We start from the raw sequence: 24,845 nt of genomic DNA on the forward strand, positions 1-24,845 counted from the left end.
TCCACACTCTCCTTTTTGTACTGTGGATCACGGATTTGTATGTTAAACCACCTTGGATACTATATCCTCTTGAAAATGAGAGTCGAGAACGCAAATGGACATTCAGTGCCTTTGATCTCCACGACAATACATCGGCGAAATGCTTTAGCTACGAGCTAACGTGATAGCATCGTGCTTTAACTGCATATAGAAACAAAAAAATAAACCTCTGACTGGAAGGATAGATAGAAAATCAACAATACTATTAAACCGTGGACATGTAAATACACGGTTAATGCTTTCCAGGCTGGCGAAGGTTAACAATGCTGTGCTAACGACGCCATTGAAGCTAACTTAGCAACTTAGCAACGGGACCTCACAGAGCTATGCTAAAAACATTAGCTCTCCACCTACGCCAGCCAGCCCTCATCTACTCATCAACACCCGTGCTCACCTGCGTTCCAGCGATCGGCAGAAGGACGAAGGACTTCACCCGATGCGTTTGGCGGCCCGGAGACGTAGGAAGTCAAGGTGAGGTCGGCGGCTAGTGCGGCTAGCGCTCCAACAAAGTCCTCCTGGTTGTGTTGCTGTAGTCCGCTGCTAATACACCGATACCACCTACAACTGTCTTCTTTGCAGCCTTCATTGTTCATTAAACAAATTGCAAAAGATGTCCAAAATACTGTGGAATTATGAAATGAAAACAGCGCTTTTTGTATAGGATTCTACGGGTACCATAACTTCCGTTACTCTGACTTCGTCACGCGCATACGTCATCATACCGCGACGTTTCAGCCGGATATTTCCCGGGAAGTTTTAAAAGTCACTATATAAGTTAACCCGGCCGTATTGGCATGTGTTGCAATGTTAAGATTTCATCATTGATATATAAACTATCAGACTGCGTGGTCGGTAGTAGTGGGTTTCAGTAGGCCTTTAAAATCTCCTGATGATTGAGGAAACCCCTCATGAAACAGGCCTGTAGAGATTAAATAGTCTTGTGATTTTTTCCCCACACATAAATACATATATATATATATATATATAAGAAGAAGGAGAAGAAGAAGTAGAAGATAAAGGAGAAGAAGAAAAAAAGGAGAAGGAGTGGAAGAAGAAGAAGGAGAAGAAAAGATGACAAAAGAAGAAGAAAGAAGAAGGAGAAGAAAGAGAAGAAGGTGTAGGAGAAGAAGAAGAAGACGGAGAAGAAGAAGATAACAAAGAAGAAGAAGAAGAAAGAAGAAGGAGAAGAAAGAGAAGAAGGTGTAGGAGAAGAAGAAGAAGAAGGAGAAGAAGAAGATGACAAAGAAGAAGGAGAAGAAGAAGTAGAAGATAAAGGAGAAGAAGAAAAAAAGGAGAAGAAGGAGTGGAAGAAGAAGAAGGAGAAGAAAAGATGAAGAAAAAGACAGAGGAGAAAAAGAAGAAGAAGAAAAAGGAGAACAAGAATAAGAAGAAGAAGAAGAAGAAGAGGAAGAAGATGAACAAGAGGGAGAAGTAGGAGTAGAAGAAGAAGAAGAAGAAAGAAGAAATAGAAGAAAGATAAGAAGGAGTAGAAGAAGAAGAAGATGATGACAAAGAAGAAAGAGAAGAATAAGAAGATAAAGGAAAAGAAGAAAAAAAGGAGAAGAAGGAGTGGAAGAAGAAGGAGGAGAAGAAAAGATGAAGAAAAAGAAAGAGGAGAAAAAGAAGAAGAAGAAGAAGAAGAAAAAGAAGAAGAAGGAGAAGATGAACAAGAGGGAGAAGGAGTAGAAGAAGAACAAGAAGAAGAAAGAAGAAATAGAAGAAAGATAAGAAGGAGTAGAATAAGAAGAAGAAAGAAGGAGGTGAAGAAATATAAGAAGGTGTAGGAGGAGAAGAAGAAGAAGAAAAGTACAGTAGATAAACTCTTATTTTGTAATAATCCAAACGTTGTGATGACGTCAGGAAGAAGCAGGAGAAGAAATTAAGTGAGGAATATTCTTCAGACACCAAAGAGAACATCTCATGTCACACAAACACAAGCAGAACATCTCATGTCACACAAACTTAAGGAGAACATCTCATGTCACACAAACACAAGCAGAACATCTCATGTCACACAAACTTAAGGAGAACATCTCATGTCACACAAACACAAGCAGAACATCTCATGTCATACAAACTTAAGGAGAACATCTCATGTCACACAAACTTAAGGAGAACATCTCATGTCACACAAACTTAAGGAGAACATCTCATGTCACACAAACACAAGCAGAACTACTCATGTCACACAAACTTAAGCAGAACATCTCATGTCACACAAACACAAGCAGAACATCTCATGTCACACAAACAAAAGCAGAACATCTTATGTCACACAAACACAAGCAGAACATCTCATGTCACACAAACTTAAGCAGAACATCTCATGTCACACAAACACAAGCAGAACATCTTATGTCACACAAACACAAGCAGAACATCTCATGTCACACAAACAAAAGCAGAACATCTTATGTCACACAAACACAAGCAGAACATCTCATGTCACACAAACACAAGCAGAACATCTCATGTCACACAAACACAAGCAGAACATCTTATGTCACACAAACTTAAGGAGAACATTTCATGCCACACAAACTTAAGCAGAACATCTCATGTCACCCAAACTTAAGCAGAACATCTCATGTCACACAAACTGAAGGAGAACATCTCATGTCATACAAACTTAAGGAGAACATCTCATGTCACACAAACTTAAGCAGAACATCTCATGTCACACAAACTGAAGGAGAACATCTCATGTCATACAAACTTAAGGAGAACATCTCATGTCACACAAACTTAAGCAGAACATCTCATGTCACACAAACACAAGCAGAACATCTCATGTCACACAAACTTAAGGAGAACATCTCATGTCACACAAACTTAAGGAGAACATCACATGTCATACAAACTTAAGCAGAACATCTCATGTCACACAAACACACGCAGAACATCTCATGTCACACAAACTTAAGCAGAACATCTCATGTCACACAAACACAAGGAGAACATCTCATGTCACACAAACTTAAGGAGAACATCTCATGTCACACAAACTTAAGTAGAACATCTCATGTCACACAAACTAAAGGAGAACATCTCATGTCACACAAACTTAAGCAGAACATCTCATGTCACACAAACACAAGCAGAACATCTCATGTCACACAAACACAAGCAGAACATCTCATGTCACACAAACTTAAGCAGAACATCTCATGTCACACAAACACAAGCAGAACATCTCATGTCACACAAACACAAGCAGAACATCTCATGTCACACAAACTTAAGCAGAACATCTCATGTCACACAAACACAAGCAGAACATCTCATGTCACACAAACACACGCAGAACATCTCATGTCACACAAACACAAGCAGAACATCTTATGTCACACAAACTGAAGGAGAACATCTCATGTCATACAAACTTAAGGAGAACATCTCATGTCACACAAACTTAAGGAGAACATCTCATGTCACAAAAACTTAAGCAGAACATCTCATGTCACACAAACACAAGCAGAACATCTCATGTCACACAAACACAAGCAGAACATCTCATGTCACACAAACTTAAGCAGAACATCTCATGTCACACAAACACAAGCAGAACATCTCATGTCACACAAACACAAGCAGAACATCTCATGTCACACAAACACAAGCAGAACATCTCATGTCATACAAACTTAAGGAGAACATCTCATGTCACACAAACTTAAGCAGAACATCTCATGTCACACAAACTTAAGCAGAACATCTCATGTCACACAAACACAAGCAGAACATCTCATGTCACACAAACTTAAGGAGAACATCTCATGTCACACAAACTTAAGGAGAACATCTCATGTCACACAAACTTAAGCAGAACATCTCATGTCACCCAAACACAAGCAGAACATCTCATGTCACACAAACACAAGCAGAACATCTCATGTCACACAAACACAAGCAGAACATCTCATGTCACACAAACTTAAGGAGAACATCTCATGTCACACAAACACAAGCAGAACATCTCATGTCACACAAACTTAAGGAGAACATCTCATGTCACACAAACACAAGCAGAACATCTCATGTCATACAAACTTAAGGAGAACATCTCATGTCACACAAACTTAAGGAGAACATCTCATGTCACACAAACTTAAGGAGAACATCTCATGTCACACAAACACAAGCAGAACTACTCATGTCACACAAACTTAAGCAGAACATCTCATGTCACACAAACACAAGCAGAACATCTCATGTCACACAAACAAAAGCAGAACATCTTATGTCACACAAACACAAGCAGAACATCTCATGTCACACAAACTTAAGCAGAACATCTCATGTCACACAAACACAAGCAGAACATCTTATGTCACACAAACACAAGCAGAACATCTCATGTCACACAAACAAAAGCAGAACATCTTATGTCACACAAACACAAGCAGAACATCTCATGTCACACAAACACAAGCAGAACATCTCATGTCACACAAACACAAGCAGAACATCTTATGTCACACAAACTTAAGGAGAACATTTCATGCCACACAAACTTAAGCAGAACATCTCATGTCACCCAAACTTAAGCAGAACATCTCATGTCACACAAACTGAAGGAGAACATCTCATGTCATACAAACTTAAGGAGAACATCTCATGTCACACAAACTTAAGCAGAACATCTCATGTCACACAAACTGAAGGAGAACATCTCATGTCATACAAACTTAAGGAGAACATCTCATGTCACACAAACTTAAGCAGAACATCTCATGTCACACAAACACAAGCAGAACATCTCATGTCACACAAACTTAAGGAGAACATCTCATGTCACACAAACTTAAGGAGAACATCACATGTCACACAAACTTAAGCAGAACATCTCATGTCACACAAACACACGCAGAACATCTCATGTCACACAAACTTAAGCAGAACATCTCATGTCACCCAAACACAAGGAGAACATCTCATGTCACACAAACTTAAGGAGAACATCTCATGTCACACAAACTTAAGTAGAACATCTCATGTCACACAAACTAAAGGAGAACATCTCATGTCACACAAACTTAAGCAGAACATCTCATGTCACACAAACACAAGCAGAACATCTCATGTCACACAAACACAAGCAGAACATCTCATGTCACACAAACTTAAGCAGAACATCTCATGTCACACAAACACAAGCAGAACATCTCATGTCACACAAACACAAGCAGAACATCTCATGTCACACAAACTTAAGCAGAACATCTCATGTCACACAAACACAAGCAGAACATCTCATGTCACACAAACACACGCAGAACATCTCATGTCACACAAACACAAGCAGAACATCTTATGTCACACAAACTGAAGGAGAACATCTCATGTCATACAAACTTAAGGAGAACATCTCATGTCACACAAACTTAAGGAGAACATCTCATGTCACAAAAACTTAAGCAGAACATCTCATGTCACACAAACACAAGCAGAACATCTCATGTCACACAAACACAAGCAGAACATCTCATGTCACACAAACTTAAGCAGAACATCTCATGTCACACAAACACAAGCAGAACATCTCATGTCACACAAACACAAGCAGAACATCTCATGTCACACAAACACAAGCAGAACATCTCATGTCATACAAACTTAAGGAGAACATCTCATGTCACACAAACTTAAGCAGAACATCTCATGTCACACAAACTTAAGCAGAACATCTCATGTCACACAAACACAAGCAGAACATCTCATGTCACACAAACTTAAGGAGAACATCTCATGTCACACAAACTTAAGGAGAACATCTCATGTCACACAAACTTAAGCAGAACATCTCATGTCACCCAAACACAAGGAGAACATCTCATGTCACACAAACTTAAGGAGAACATCTCATGTCACACAAACTTAAGCAGAACATCTCATGTCACACAAACTTAAGGAGAACATCTCATGTCACACAAACACAAGCAGAACATCTCATGTCACACAAACTTAAGGAGAACATCTCATGTCACACAAACACAAGCAGAACATCTCATGTCACACAAACTTAAGCAGAACATCTCATGTCACACATACACAAGCAGAACATCTCATGTCACACAAACTTAAGCAGAACATCTCATGTCACACATACACAAGCAGAACATCTCATGTCACACAAACTTAAGCAGAACATCTCATGTCACACAAACACAAGCAGAACATCTTATGTCACACAAACTTAAGGAGAACATCTCACGTCACACAAACTTAAGCAGAACATCTCATGTCACACAAACTGAAGGAGAACATCTCATGTCATACAAACTTAAGGAGAACATCTCATGTCACACAAACTTAAGCAGAACATCTCATGTCACACAAACTTAAGCAGAACATCTCATGTCACACAAACACAAGCAGAACATCTCATGTCACACAAACTTAAGGAGAACATCTCATGTCACACAAACTTAAGGAGAACATCTCATGTCACACAAACTTAAGCAGAACATCTCATGTCACACAAACACACACAGAACATCTCATGTCACACAAACTTAAGCAGAACATCTCATGTCACCCAAACACAAGGAGAACATCTCATGTCACACAAACTTAAGGAGAACATCTCATGTCACACAAACTTAAGCAGAACATCTCATGTCACGCAAACTTAAGGAGAACATCTCATGTCACACAAACACAAGCAAAACATCTCATGTCACACAAACTTAAGGAGAACATCTCATGTCACACAAACACAAGCAGAACATCTCATGTCATACAAACTTAAGGAGAACATCTCATGTCACACAAACACAAGCAGAACATCTCATGTCACACAAACTTAAGGAGAACATCTCATGTCACACAAACTTAAGGAGAACATCTCATGTCACCCAAACACAAGGAGAACATCTCATGTCACACAAACTTAAGCAGAACATCTCATGTCACACAAACTTAAGGAGAACATCTCATGTCACACAAACTTAAGGAGAACATCTCATGTCACACAAACACAAGGAGAACATCTCATGTCACACAAACTTAAGGAGAACATCTCATGTCACACAAATTTAAGCAGAACATCTCATGTCACACAAACACACGCAAAACATCTCATGTCACACAAACTTAAGGAGAACATCTCATGTCACACAAACTTAAGGAGAACATCTCATGTCACACAAACACACGCAGAACATCTCATGTCACACAAACTTAAGGAGAACATCTAATGTCACACAAACACACGCAGAACATCTCATGTCACACAAACTTAAGGAGAACATCTCATGTCACCCAAACACAAGGAGAACATCTCATGTCACACAAACTTAAGCAGAACATCTCATGTCACACAAACTTAAGGAGAACATCTCATGTCACACAAACTTAAGGAGAACATCTCATGTCACACAAACACAAGCAGAACATCTCATGTCATACAAACTTAAGGAGAACATCTCATGTCACACAAACTTAAGGAGAACATCTCATGTCACACAAACACACGCAGAACATCTCATGTCACACAAACTTAAGCAGAACATCTCATGTCACACATACACAAGCAGAACATCTCATGTCACACAAACTTAAGGAGAACATCTCATGTCACACAAATTTAAGCAGAACATCTCATGTCACACAAACACACGCAGAACATCTCATGTCACACAAACTTAAGGAGAACATCTCATGTCACACAAACTTAAGCAGAACATTTCATGTCACACAAACACACGCAGAACATCTCATATCACACAAACTTAAGGAGAACATCTCATGTCACACAAACTTAAGCAGAACATCTCATGTCACACAAACACACGCAGAACATCTCATGTCACACAAACTTAAGGAGAACATCTCATGTCACACAAACTTAAGGAGAACATCTCATGTCACACAAACACAAGGAGAACATCTCATGTCACACAAACTTAAGGAGAACATCTCATGTCACACAAACTTAAGCAGAACATCTCATGTCACACAAACACACACAGAACATCTCATGTCACACAAACACACGCAGAACATCTCATGTCACACAAACTTAAGGAGAACATCTCATGTCACCTAAACACAAGGAGAACATCTTATGTCACACAAACTTAAGCATAAAATCTCATGTCACACAAACTTAAGCAGAACATCTCATGTCACACAAACAAAAGCAGAACATCTCATGTCACACAAACTTAAGGAGAACATCTCATGTCACACAAACTTAAGGAGAACATCTCATGTCACACAAACTTAAGCAGAACATCTCATGTCACACAAACACACGCTGAACATCTCATGTCACACAAACTTAAGCAGAACATCTCATGTCACCCAAACACAAGGAGAACATCTCATGTCACACAAACTTAAGGAGAACATCTCATGTCACACGAACACCAGTAGAACATTTCATGTCACACAAACTTAAGGAGAACATCTCATGTCACACAAACTTAAGGAGAACATCTCATGTCACACAAACTTAAGGAGAACATCTCATGTCACACAAACACAAGCAGAACATCTCATGTCACACAAACACACGCAGAACATCTCATGTCACACAAACTTAAGGAGAACATCTCATGTCACACAAACACACGCAGAACATCTCATGTCACACAAACTTAAGGAGAACATCTCATGTCACCCAAACACAAGGAGAACATCTCATGTCACACAAACTTAAGCAGAACATCTCATGTCACACAAACTTAAGGAGAACATCTCATGTCACACAAACTTAAGGAGAACATCTCATGTCACACAAACACACGCAGAACATCTCATGTCACACAAACTTAAGGAGAACATCTCATGTCACACAAACTTAAGCAGAACATCTCATGTCACACACACTTAAGGAGAACATCTCATGTCACACAAACTTAAGGAGAACATCTCATGTCACACAAACACAAGGAGAACATCTCATGTCACACAAACACAAGCAGAACATCTCATGTCATACAAACTTAAGGAGAACATCTCATGTCACACAAACTTAAGGAGAACATCTCATGTCACCCAAACACAAGGAGAACATCTCATGTCACACAAACTTAAGCAGAACATCTCATGTCACACAAACTTAAGGAGAACATCTCATGTCACACAAACTTAAGGAGAACATCTCATGTCACACAAACACAAGGAGAACATCTCATGTCACACAAACTTAAGGAGAACATCTCATGTCACACAAATTTAAGCAGAACATCTCATGTCACACAAACACACGCAGAACATCTCATGTCACACAAACTTAAGGAGAACATCTCATGTCACACAAACTTAAGGAGAACATCTCATGTCACACAAACACACGCAGAACATCTCATGTCACACAAACTTAAGGAGAACATCTAATGTCACACAAACACACGCAGAACATCTCATGTCACACAAACTTAAGGAGAACATCTCATGTCACCCAAACACAAGGAGAACATCTCATGTCACACAAACTTAAGCAGAACATCTCATGTCACACAAACTTAAGGAGAACATCTCATGTCACACAAACTTAAGGAGAACATCTCATGTCACACAAACACAAGCAGAACATCTCATGTCATACAAACTTAAGGAGAACATCTCATGTCACACAAACTTAAGGAGAACATCTCATGTCACACAAACACACGCAGAACATCTCATGTCACACAAACTTAAGGAGAACATCTCATGTCACACAAACTTAAGCAGAACATCTCATGTCACACACACTTAAGGAGAACATCTCATGTCACACAAACTTAAGGAGAACATCTCATGTCACACAAACACAAGCAGAACATCTCATGTCATACAAACTTAAGGAGAACATCTCATGTCACACAAACTTAAGGAGAACATCTCATGTCACCCAAACACAAGGAGAACATCTCATGTCACACAAACTTAAGCAGAACATCTCATGTCACCCAAACACAAGGAGAACATGTCATGTCACACAAACTTAAGCAGAACATCTCATGTCACACAAACTTGAGAACATCTCATGTCACACAAACTTAAGGAGAACATCTCATGTCACCCAAACACAAGGAGAACATCTCATGTCACACAAACTTAAGGAGAACATCTCATGTCACACAAACTTAAGGAGAACATCTCATGTCACACAAACACAAGGAGAACATCTCATGTCACACAAACTTACGGAGAACATCTCATGTCACACAAATTTAAACAGAACATCTCATGTCACACAAACACACGCAGAACATCTCATGTCACACAAACTTAAGGAGAACATCTCATGTCACACAAACTTAAGCAGAACATCTCATGTCACCCAAACACAAGGAGAACATCTCATGTCACACAAACTTAAAGAGAACATCTCATGTCACACAAACTTAAGCAGAACATCTCATGTCACACAAACACACGCAGAACATCTCATGTCACACAAACTTAAGCAGAACATCTCATGTCACACACACTTAAGGAGAACATCTCATGTCACACAAACTTAAGGAGAACATCTCATGTCACACAAACACAAGCAGAACATCTCATGTCATACAAACTTAAGGAGAACATCTCATGTCACCCAAACACAAGGGGAACATCTCATGTCACACAAACTTAAGCAGAACATCTCATGTCACACAAACTTAAGGAGAACATCTCATGTCACACAAACTTAAGGAGAACATCTCATGTCACACAAACTTAAGGAGAACATCTCATGTCACACAAACACAAGGAGAACATCTCATGTCACACAAACGTACGGAGAACATCTCATGTCACACAAATTTAAGCAGAACATCTCATGTCACACAAACACACGCAGAACATCTCATGTCACACAAACTTAAGGAGAACATCTCATGTCACACAAACTTAAGCAGAACATCTCATGTCACACAAACACACGCAGAACATCTCATGTCACACAAACTTAAGCAGAACATCTCATGTCACCCAAACACAAGGAGAACATCTCATGTCACACAAACTTAAGGAGAACATCTCATGTCACACAAACTTAAGCAGAACATCTCATGTCACACAAACACACGCAGAACATCTCATGTCACACAAACTTAAGCAGAACATCTCATGTCACACACACTTAAGGAGAACATCTCATGTCACACAAACTTAAGGAGAACATCTCATGTCACACAAACACAAGCAGAACATCTCATGTCATACAAACTTAAGGAGAACATCTCATGTCACACAAACTTAAGGAGAACATCTCATGTCACCCAAACACAAGGAGAACATCTCATGTCACACAAACTTAAGCAGAACATCTCATGTCACACAAACTTAAGGAGAACATCTCATGTCACACAAACTTAAGGAGAACATCTCATGTCACCCAAACACAAGGAGAACATCTCATGTCACACAAACTTAAGGAGAACATCTCATGTCACACAAACTTAAGCAGAACATCTCATGTCACACAAACACACGCAGAACATCTCATGTCACACAAACTTAAGGAGAACATCTCATGTCACACAAACTTAAGGAGAACATCTCATGTCACACAAACTTAAGGAGAACATCTCATGTCACACAAACACAAGGAGAACATCTCATGTCACACAAACTTAAGGAGAACATCTCATGTCACACAAACACAAGGAGAACATCTCATGTCACACAAACTTAAGGAGAACATCTCATGTCACACAAATTTAAGCAGAACATCTCATGTCACACAAACACACGCAGAACATCTCATGTCACACAAACTTAAGGAGAACATCTCATGTCACAAAAACTTAAGGAGAACATCTCATGTCACACAAACACAAGCAGAACATCTCATGTCATACAAACTTAAGGAGAACATCTCATGTCACCCAAACACGAGGAGAACATCTCATGTCACACAAACTTAAGCAGAACATCTCATGTCACACAAACTTAAGGAGAACATCTCATGTCACACAAACTTAAGGAGAACATCTTATGTCACACAAACTTAAGGAGAACATCTCACGTCACACAAACTTAAGCAGAACATCTCATGTCACACAAACTTAAGCAGAACATCTCATGTCACACAAACTGAAGGAGAACATCTCATGTCATACAAACTTAAGGAGAACATCTCATGTCACACAAACTTAAGCAGAACATCTCATGTCACACAAATTTAAGCAGAACATCTCATGTCACACAAACACACGCAGAACATCTCATGTCACACAAACTTAAGCAGAACATCTCATGTCACACAAACACACGCAGAACATCTCATGTCACACAAACTTAAGGAGAACATCTCATGTCACACAAACTTAAGGAGAACATCTCATGTCACACAAACTTAAGGAGAACATCTCATGTCACACAAACACAAGGAGAACATCTCATGTCACACAAACTTAAGGAGAACATCTCATGTCACACAAATTTAAGCAGAACATCTCATGTCACACAAACACACGCAGAACATCTCATGTCACACAAACTTAAGGAGAACATCTCATGTCACACAAACTTAAGCAGAACATCTAATGTCACACAAACACAAGCAGAACATCTCATGTCACACAAACTTAAGCAGAACATCTCATGTCACACAAACACACGCAGAACATCTCATGTCACACAAACACACGCAGAACATCTCATGTCACACAAACTTAAGGAGAACATCTCATGTCACACAAACACACGCAGAACATCTCATTTCACACAAACTTAAGCAGAACATCTCATGTCACACAAACACAAGCAGAACATCTCATGTCACACAAACACAAGCAGAACATCTCATGTCACACAAACTTAAGCAGAACATCTCATGTCACACAAACACACACAGAAAATCTCATGTCACACAAACTTAAGCAGAACATCTCATGTCACACAAACACACACAGAACATCTCATGTCACACAAACACAAGCAGAACATCTAATGTCACACAAACACAAGCAGAACATCTCATGTCACACAAACTTAAGCAGAACATCTCATGTCACACAAACACAAGCAGAACATCTCATGTCACACAAACACAAGCAGAACATCTAATGTCACACAAACACACGCAGAACATCTCATTTCACACAAACTTAAGCAGAACATCTCATGTCACACAAACACAAGCAGAACATCTCATGTCACACAAACACAAGCAGAACATCTCATGTCACACAAACTTAAGCAGAACATCTCATGTCACACAAACACACACAGAACATCTCATGTCACACAAACACAAGCAGAACATCTAATGTCACACAAACACAAGCAGAACATCTCATGTCACACAAACTTAAGGAGAACATCTCATGTCACCCAAACACAAGGAGAACATCTCATGTCACACAAACTTAAGCAGAACATCTCATGTCACACAAACTTAAGGAGAACATCTCATGTCACACAAACTTAAGGAGAACATCTCATGTCACCCAAACACAAGGAGAACATCTCATGTCACACAAACTTAAGCAGAACATCTCATGTCACACAAACTTGAGAACATCTCATGTCACACAAACTTAAGGAGAACATCTCATGTCACCCAAACACAAGGAGAACATCTCATGTCACACAAACTTAAGGACAACATCTCATGTCACACAAACTTAAGGAGAACATCTCATGTCACACAAACACAAGGAGAACATCTCATGTCACACAAACTTAAGGAGAACATCTCATGTCACACAAATTTAAGCAGAACATCTCATGTCACACAAACACACGCAGAACATCTCATGTCACACAAACTTAAGGAGAACATCTCATGTCACACAAACTTAAGCAGAACATCTCATGTCACACAAACACACGCAGAACATCTCATGTCACACAAACTTAAGGAGAACATCTCATGTCACACAAACACACGCAGAACATCTCATTTCACACAAACTTAAGCAGAACATCTCATGTCACACAAACACAAGCAGAACATCTCATGTCACACAAACACAAGCAGAACATCTCATGTCACACAAACTTAAGCAGAACATCTCATGTCACACAAACACACACAGAAAATCTCATGTCACACAAACTTAAGCAGAACATCTCATGTCACACAAACACACACAGAACATCTCATGTCACACAAACACAAGCAGAACATCTAATGTCACACAAACACAAGCAGAACATCTCATGTCACACAAACTTAAGCAGAACATCTCATGTCACACAAACACAAGCAGAACATCTCATGTCACACAAACACAAGCAGAACATCTAATGTCACACAAACACACGCAGAACATCTCATTTCACACAAACTTAAGCAGAACATCTCATGTCACACAAACACAAGCAGAACATCTCATGTCACACAAACACAAGCAGAACATCTCATGTCACACAAACTTAAGCAGAACATCTCATGTCACACAAACACACACAGAACATCTCATGTCACACAAACACAAGCAGAACATCTAATGTCACACAAACACAAGCAGAACATCTCATGTCACACAAACTTAAGCAGAACATCTCATGTCACACAAACTTAAGCAGAACATCTCATGTCACACAAACACACACAGAAAATCTCATGTCACACAAACTTATTTTTTTATTTTTTTTATTTTTTATTTTTTTTTATTTATTTATTTTTTTTATAATGTCCTGCCCAGCTTCTCGGGTAAATCATATAGCAGATGTAGATGCCCATATCGGCTGTTCAGATTTACTTTACAAAAGAGAAGTGTAGGATACTTCTCTTGTTGCCTTACTTGTATTTTGACTTTATTAAATTTATTTATATTATCATTTGGCGCAGCCGGGCCGGAGCAGGAGGGGATAGAAAGAGAGAAAAAGGAAGACAGAGGGGGGAATTGTGGGGACAAGAGGGGGATTAGACAGAGAGACAAAAACAACATCAGCAAACACAACAACAACAACAACAGAGCAACATCAGCAAATACGACATGTACAAATATGATGGTAAAAGTAATAGCAAATAAGCAGTTAGCGAAAATTTAAAAAAAAATACAGAAATGACAATGAGCATTATTACACTAAAAATGGAGCAATATGAATACCAATAGAAATAGTGCTATTGATAATAAACAATACCAGTACTTTACCTTTATTATCAACAATACAATTGTTCAAATGTAACAATACATATACGTAATGATAACTTGAGATACGAAAGAATGCAGAAAAATGGAGGGGAAGAAAGAGAAGCAACCTACATTAACCTTGTAGATTGTTATAGTAACAATAGGTTAAGCTTTTTCAGTGTGCCATGTGTTATACCCAGTTTACCCTAGGGCAACAACGTTAATATATGTTTGATGAAACGTGATTATGTGCATGAGTGTATGTGTGCATATGTACTTGTATATGTACAGTATGTGTATATGTGTGCTTGTACAGTGAATGTATATGTACAGTATGTGTATATGTGTGTACAGCGAATGTATATGTACAGTATGTGTATATGTGTGTTTGAACAGTGAATGTATATGTACAGTAAGTGTATATGTGTGTTTGTACAGTGAATGTATATGTACAGTATATGTATGTGTGTGTTTGTACAGTGAATGCATGTGTAGTATGTGTATGTGTGTGTTTGTACAGTGAGTGTATATGTACAGTATGTGTATATGTATGTTTTTACAGTGAATGTATATGTACAGTATGTGTATACAGTATGTTTGTATAATGAATGTGCGTGTGGATGTACGAACTTTGAGTGTGTAAATATGTACTGTATTTATTTGTATATGTATGTGGGAGCGTAGGTACCTATCTATGTCTGTATGTATGTGTGTGAGTATATGTGAATTTGCATGTACAATACATTTGACTCCCAGTGTGTGCGGGAGCCAGAGTACGGCCCCAGCCTCCCCGAGAACCCATCCCACAAACAGTAGGTGTGGTGCCCAGGGAACCAGGGGCCACCGCCCCCACGCAGCCAAGCCGGACAGCGACAGGAACCCCAGAGCCTGGCCCACCGCGCCGCCCACAAGGGCCAGCAGCAGGCCGCAGACAGACGCACCCGGCAGAGGACAAGGCACGAGAAAATTAAGCAGAACATCTCATGTCACACAAACTTAAGGAGAACATCTCAAGTCACCCAAACACAAGGAGAACATCTCATGTCACACAAACTTAAGGAGAACATCTCATGTCACACAAATTTAAGCAGAACATCTCATGTCACACAAACACACGCAGAACATCTCATGTCACACAAACACAAGGAGAACATCTCATGTCACACAAACACACACAGAACATCTCATGTCACACAAACTTAAGGAGAACATCTCAAGTCACCCAAACACAAGGAGAACATCTCATGTCACACAAACTTAAGGAGAACATCTCATGTCACACAAATTTAAGCAGAACATCTCATGTCACACAAACACACGCAGAACATCTCATGTCACACAAACACAAGGAGAACATCTCATGTCACACAAACACACACAGAACATCTCATGTCACACAAACTGAAGGAGAACATCTCATGTCACACAAACTTAAGGAGAACATCTCATGTCACACAAACTTAAGCAGAACATCTCATGTCAGACAAACTTAAGCAGAACATCTCATGTCACACAAACTTAAGGAGAACATCTCATGTCACACAAACTTAAGGAGAACATCTCATGTCACACAAACTTAAGCAGAACATCTCATGTCACACAAACTTAAGGAGAACATCTCATGTCACACAAACTTAAGGAGAACATCTCAAGTCACCCAAACACAAGGAGAACATCTCATGTCACACAAACTTAAGGAGAACATCTCATGTCACACAAATTTAAGCAGAACATCTCATGTCACACAAACACACGCAGAACATCTCATGTCACACAAACTTAAGGAGAACATCTCATGTCACCCAAACACAAGGAGAACATCTCATGTCACACAAACTTAAGGAGAACATCTCATGTCACACAAATTTAAGCAGAACATCTCATGTCACACAATCACACGCAGAACATCTCATGTCACACAAACTTAAGGAGAACATCTCATGTCACACAAACACACACAGAACATCTCATGTCACACAAACTGAAGGAGAACATCTCATGTAACACAAACTTAAGGAGAACATCTCATGTCACCCAAACACAAGGAGAACATCTCATGTCACACAAACTTAAGGAGAACATCTCATGTCACACAAACTTAAGCAGAACATCTCATGTCAGACAAACTTAAGCAGAACATCCCATGTCACACAAACTTAAGGAGAACATCTCATGTCACACAAACTTAAGGAGAACATCTCATGTCACCCAAACACAAGGAGAACATCTCATGTCACACAAACTTAAGCAGAACATCTCATGTCACACAAACTTAAGGAGAACATCTCATGTCACACAAACTTAAGGAGAACATCTCATGTCACCCAAACACAAGGAGAACATCTTATGTCAGACAAACTTAAGCAGAACATCTCATGTCACACAAACTTAAGCAGAACATCTCATGTCAGACAAACTTAAGCAGAACATCTCATGTCACACAAACTTAAGGAGAACATCTCATGTCACACAAACTTAAGGAGAACATCTCATGTCACACAAACTTAAGCAGAACATCTCATGTCACACAAACTTAAGCAGAACATCTCATGTCACACAAGCACAAGGAGAACATCTCCTGTCACACTACAACATGACATCTAGTGACTCACTAAGCATCAACACAAACACTCCTTAGCTTCACAACACTTCATGAAAACGAAAATTAAACACACACCCAATGACCCAATCAATGACACAATGACTCACACCCAATGACCCCCTCCACCCACACACACACACACACACACACACACACACACACACACACACACACACACACACACACACACACACACACACACACACACACACACACACACACACACACACACACACACACACACACACACACACACACAGCCGTACCAGCCATTGAGTTGTAGTTCCAGCAGAGATTGTGTCTTGTGAGAGTTGCACTGCAAACACCACATGCTGAGCCCCACAACAACCACTACTAACACAACAGTCTTCTTCTTGTCAAAAGTGTTGTGTGCTCCACAAAAACATCTGGAGAGGAACTCCTGGTGTTGTTGTTTGTGCGTCCGTCATCACAAAAACCTTCTCATGCCGGGAACAAAGTCATGGCTTCATCGCTAAAACACCAAAAGTACTTTTCCTTTTTCTTCTTCTGGCCGGCACTGAACACTGTGTGTGAGTGTGTGTGCGTGTGTGTGTGTGTGTGTGTGTGTGTGTGTGTGTGTGTGTGGGTGTGTGTGTGGGCGGAGACTTGGAAGCAGACACTCTAACTTCCTGCCAGACTTTCCAAATTAGAGGAGGAAGGAGAAGAGGAGGAGCGAGAGAGAGAGAGAGAGAGAGAGAGAGAGAGAGAGAGAGAGAGAGAAAGAGAGAGAGAGAGAGAGAGAAACTGAAACAAGTTGCAAGAAGACAAGAATAATTCATCTTCTATTTTATATATATAAATCTTCTAAAAACTTAGATGTGATTAAGAAGTCAAATGTAAAAATAATAATGTAAAAGTTTAATAATAATGTGAACATTTTAAAATAAGAATGTAAAAGTTTAATAAAAAGGTGAAAATGCAAAAATAATACAAACAGAAAAGTTTAATAAAAAGGTGAAAATGTAAACATAATAATGTAAAAGTTGAATAATAATGTGAAAATGTAAAAAAAAATATATAATGTAAAAGTTCAATAGAACGTGAAAATGTAAAAATATTACAAATATTAAAGTTTAATAAAATGGGAAAATGTAAAAATAATACAAATGGAAAAGTTGAATAAAAATGGGAAAATGTAAACATAATAATGTAAAGGTTGAATAAAAAGGTGAAAATGTAAAAATAATACAAACGGACAAGTTTAATAAAAACGTGAAAATGTAAACATGATAATGTAAAAGTTGAATAATAACGTAAAAATGTAAAAGTAATAATGGAAAAGTTCAATAAAACGTGAAAATATAAAAATAATAAACATCTTAAAGTTTTATAAAAATGTGAAAATGTAAAAAAATAATGTAAAAGTTTAATGACAACGTGGACAGTTAAAAATAATGTACAAGTTCAATCAAATGTGAAAATGAAAAAATAATAACGTAAAAGTTTAATAAAACGTGAACATGTAAAAATAATATTGTGACAGTTTAATCATGTGAAAATGTAAAAGTTATAATGTAAAAGTTCAATAAAACGTGAATATTTAAAAATGATAAAAATGTAAAAGTTTAATATAAATGTGAAAAGGTAAACATAATATTGTGAAAGTTTAATAACAGGAAAATTTAAAAAATAATACAAACAGAAAATGTCAACATACTGATGTAAAAGTTAAATAAAAAGGTGAAAATGTAAACATAATGTAAAAGTTTAAGAATTTCATAAAATGTAAAAACAATATAAGGTAAAAGTTCAATAAAACGTGAAAATGTAAAAACAATACAAATATAAAAGTGTAATAAAACAGGAACATGTAAAATAATACAAACGGAAAAGTTTAATAACAACGTGAAAATGTAAACATAATAATGTAAAGGTTTAATAAAAAGGTGAACTTGTAAAAATAATACAAATTTAAAAGTTTTATAAAAATGTGAAAATGTAAAATTAATCATGCAAAAGTTTAATAATAACGCAAACATTCAAAAATAATAATGTAAAAGTTCAATAAAATGTGAAAATGGAAAAATAATAATGTAAAAGTTTAATAAAACGTGAAAATGTAAAAATAATATGGTGAAAGTTTAATAACGTGAAAATGTAAAAATTATAATTTAAAAGTGAACATTTAAAAATGATAAAAATGTAAACGTTTAATAAAAACGTGAACATGTAAAAATAATATTGTGAAAGTTTAATAACGTGAAAATTTAAAAAATAATACAAACGGAAAAGTTTAATAAAAACGTGAAAAATGTAAAAATAATAATGTAAAAGTTTAATAATAACGTGAAAATGTATATGTTACATTATTATTATATAACATTGTTATGGTGTATTATCATGATATTATGTTATGTTGCATTATTAATATGTGCCATTGTTATGTTACACTATTATTATATGCCATTGTTATGTTACATTATTATTATATTACATTGTTATGTTACATTAATATTAAATTACGTTGTTGTATTACATTATTATTATATTACATTGTTATGTTACATTATTATTATATTACATTTTTATGTTACATTATTATTATATTACATTTTTATGGTACATTATCATAATATTATGTTATGTTGCATTATTATTATTATATGCCATTGTTATGTTACACTATTATTATATGCCATTGTTATGTTACATTATTATTATATTACGTTGTCATGTTACATTATTATTAAAATTACATTGTTATGGTACATTATCATGATATTATGTTATGTTGCATTATTATTATATGCCATTGTTATGTTACACTATTATTATATGACATTGTTATGTTACATTATTATTATATTACATTGTTATGTTACATAATTATTATATTACATTATGTTACATTATTATTATATTACATTGTTATGTTACATTATTATTATATTAAGTTAAGTTAAAGTTCCAATGATTGTACATTGTTAAGTTACATTATTATTATATTACATTGCTTTGTTACACTATTATTATATTACGTTGTTATGTTACATTATTATTATTATTACTACTACTACAAGCACAGCAAGTGTTTACAAGAGCTGCTGCTGTAATCCACATTCATGAGTCACAGAATGGATGATAATAATAACTCCAATCTATTTTAGTCTGAGACCTTTGGTGACTGCAGCTGCTGAATATCAACTTACAAACTACTCTGAAATGTACATCATCAAGAACTATTAGTACATATACAGTATACGTGGCATTAGTACTAACGTGCATATAGATGAAGTATTAGAAGGTTCAGTGTGAGTGTGTGTGTGTGTCTCGCGTCCCCAGACCCGTCTAGTCAGCGCGTGTGGAAAAAATCTTCTTCTGTTTTCTAGAATGATGTCATGGAATTCCAGGCAGAGGCCTCAAGTCTCATAAAACTCTCTGGACTCCACACACATGTGGAATACTTCAACTACACATAGTACTACTATTAGTACGACCACTACACACATGTGGAATACTTCAACTACACATAGTACTACTACTAGTACGACCACTACACACATGTGGAATACTTCAACTACACATAGTACTACTACTAGTACGACCACTACACACATGTGGAATACTTCAACTACACATAGTACTACTACTAGTACGACCACTACACACATGTGGAATACTTCAACTACACATAGTACTACTACTAGTACGACCACTACACACATGTGGAATATTTCAACTACACATAGTACTACTACTAGTACGACCACTACACACATGTGGAATACTTCAACTACACATAGTACTACTACTAGTATGACCACTACACACATGTGGAATACTTCAACTACACATAGTACTACTAATAGTACAACCACTACACACATGTGGAATACTTCAACTACACATAGTACTACTACTAGTACGACTACTACACACATGTGGAATACTTCAACTACACATAGTACTACTACTAGTACGACTACTACACACATGTGGAATACTTCAACTACACATAGTACTACTACTAGTACGATTACTACACACATGTGGAATACTTCAACTACACATAGTACTACTACTAGTACAACTACTACACACGTGGAATACTTCAACTACACATTGTACTACTACTAGTATGACTACTACACACATGTGGAATACTTCAACTACACATAGTACTACTACTAGTATTACACACATGTGGAATACTTCAACTACACATAGTACTACTACTAGTACGACTACTACACACACGTGGAATACTTCAACTACACATAGTACTACAACTAGTATGACTACTACACACGTGGAATACTTCAACTACACATAGTACTACAACTAGTGTGACCACTACACACGTGTGGAATACTTCAACTACACATAGTACTACTACTAGTACGACTACTACACACATGTGGAATACTTCAACTACACATAGTACTACTACTAGTACGACCACTACACACATGTGGAATACTTCAACTACACATAGTACTACTAATAGTACAACCACTACACACATGTGGAATACTTCAACTACACATAGTACTACTACTAGTACGACTACTACACACATGTGGAATACTTCAACTACACATAGTACTACTACTAGTACAACTACTACACACGTGGAATACTTCAACTACACATTGTACTACTACTAGTACGACTACTACACGCATGTGGAATACTTCAACTACACATAGTACTACTACTAGTACAACTACTACACACGTGGAATACTTCAACTACACATTGTACTACTACTAGTACGACTACTACACACATGTGGAATACTTCAACTACACATAGTACTACTACTAGTATTACACACATGTGGAATACTTCAACTACACATAGTACTACTACTAGTACGACTACTACACACACGTGGAATACTTCAACTACACATAGTACTACAACTAGTATGACTACTACACACGTGGAATACTTCAACTACACATAGTACTACAACTAGTATGACCACTACACACATGTGGAATACTTCAACTACACATAGTACTACTACTAGTACGACTACTACACACATGTGGAATACTTCAACTACACATAGTACTACTACTAGTATTACACACATGTGGAATACTTCAACTACACATAGTACTACTACTAGTACGACTACTACACACATGTGGAATACTTCAACTACACATAGTACTACTACTAGTATGACTACTACACACATGTGGAATACTTCAACTACACATAGTACTACTACTAGTACTATTACACACATGTGGAATACTTCAACTACACATAGTACTACTACTAGTATGACTACTACACACATGTGGAATACTTCCACCACACATAGTACTACTACTAGTACTATTACACACATGTGGAATACTTCAACTACACATAGTACTACTACTAGTACTACACACATGTGGAATACTTCAACTACACATAGTACTACTACAAGTACTACACACATGCTGAATACTTCAACTACACACATGTGGTATACTTCAACTACACATAGTACTACTACTAATACTACACACATGTGGAATACTTCAACTGCACATAGTACTACTTTTTCTACTACTAGTACTAGACACATGTTGAATACTTTAACTACACAGAGTAATACTACTAGTACTACTACAACACACATGTTGACTACTTCAACTACACATAGTGCTACTACTACTACTACTACACAAATGTTGACTACTTCAACTACACATTGTACTACTACTACTACTACAACAACCCACATGTCGACTACTTCAACTACACATAGTACTACTACTACTACTACTACTACTACTACACAAATGTTGACTACTCCAACTACACATAGTACTACTACTACTGGTACCACAACTACAACTACTACACACATGTTGATTACTTCAACTACACATAGTACTACTACTACTATTACTACTACAACACACATGTTGACTACTTCAACTACACATAGTACTACTACTACTACAACAACACATGTCGACTACTTCAACTACACATAGTATTACTACTACTACTACTACTACTACTACTACAATACACATGTTGACTACTTCAGCTACACATTGTACTACTACTACTACTACTACTACTACAACACACATGTCGACTACTTCAACTACACATAGTACTACTACTACTACTACTACTACTACTACACAAATGTTGACTACTCCAACTACACATAGTACTACTACTACTACTGGTACCACAACTACAACTACTACACACATGTTGAATACATCAACTTCACATACTACTATTACTAGTACTACACACATGTTGAATACTTCAACTACACCTAGTACTACTACTACTACTACTACAACAACACACATGTTAAATACTTCAACTACACGTAGTGCTACTATTACTACACATATGTTGAATACTTCAACTACACAAAGTACAACAACTACTACTACAACACACATGTTGAATACTTCAACTACACCAAGTACACGTAGTACTACTACTAACAGTACTACAACAAACATGTTGGCTACATAAGTACACATAGTACTCCTACTAATAGTACTACAACCTACATGTTAAATACTTCCAAGTACACATAATACTACTAATAATAATACTACAAAACACATGTTGGCTACATCACTACTCCCTTATAATTAACTTCCATCAAGTACACGTAGTACTAGTAGTAGTACTAGAACACTTATGTTGGCTTCATCAATACTCTCTTCTAACTAACTTCCATCAAGTATGCATAGTACTTGTAGTAGTACTAGAACACACACGTTGGCTACATTACTTTCATCAAGTACACATAGTACTAGAAGTAATACTAGAACACACATTCATACACTAAACATTCATATTTGTGAAATGTTAGCAGCTGACACAGTAGGTACAGTAAGTAGAGTAAGTACATTACAGTGGGTGCAGTAAGTAGAGTAAGTATGGCACAGTAGGTACAGTAAGTAGAGTAAGTATAGTACAGTGGGTGCAGTAAGTAGAGTAAGTATGGTACAGTAGGTACAGTAAGTAGAGTAAGTACAGTACAGTGGGTGCAGTAAGTAGAGTAAAAATGGTACAGTAGGTACAGTAGGTAGAGTAGGTACAGTACAGTAAGTGCAGTACATAGAGTAAGTACAGTAAGTAGAGTAAGTGCAGTAAGCAGAGTGTTGTACCGTACAGTAAGTAGAGTAACTACAGTAAGAACAGTATGTAGGGTAAGTGCAGTAAGCAGACAAAGTAGAGTA

At 37.2% G+C, this 24,845-nt stretch overlaps 1 protein-coding gene across 13 annotated transcripts in view; it reads right to left on the reverse strand.

The window, feature by feature from the left end:
- Nucleotides 1–24,845, reverse strand: part of LOC133653453 (IQ motif and SEC7 domain-containing protein 1-like) — a 207,631-nt gene that overhangs the window by 68,899 nt on the left and 113,887 nt on the right. Inside the window, exon 1 of one of the 13 annotated variants that reach the window (XM_062052733.1) lies at nt 17,922–18,160. The exons of the other annotated variants lie outside the window; for them this stretch is intronic. Within the exon in view, the coding sequence (XP_061908717.1) occupies nt 17,922–17,986 (65 nt within the window). The 5' untranslated portion in view covers nt 17,987–18,160. Of the gene's footprint in view, nt 1–17,921; nt 18,161–24,845 lie in introns of those variants that run through there. 13 annotated transcript variants of the gene reach the window in all.

Source organism: Entelurus aequoreus, linkage group LG07 (assembly GCF_033978785.1).
Source record: "Entelurus aequoreus isolate RoL-2023_Sb linkage group LG07, RoL_Eaeq_v1.1, whole genome shotgun sequence".
NCBI classification, from domain to species: Eukaryota; Metazoa; Chordata; class Actinopteri; order Syngnathiformes; family Syngnathidae; genus Entelurus; species Entelurus aequoreus.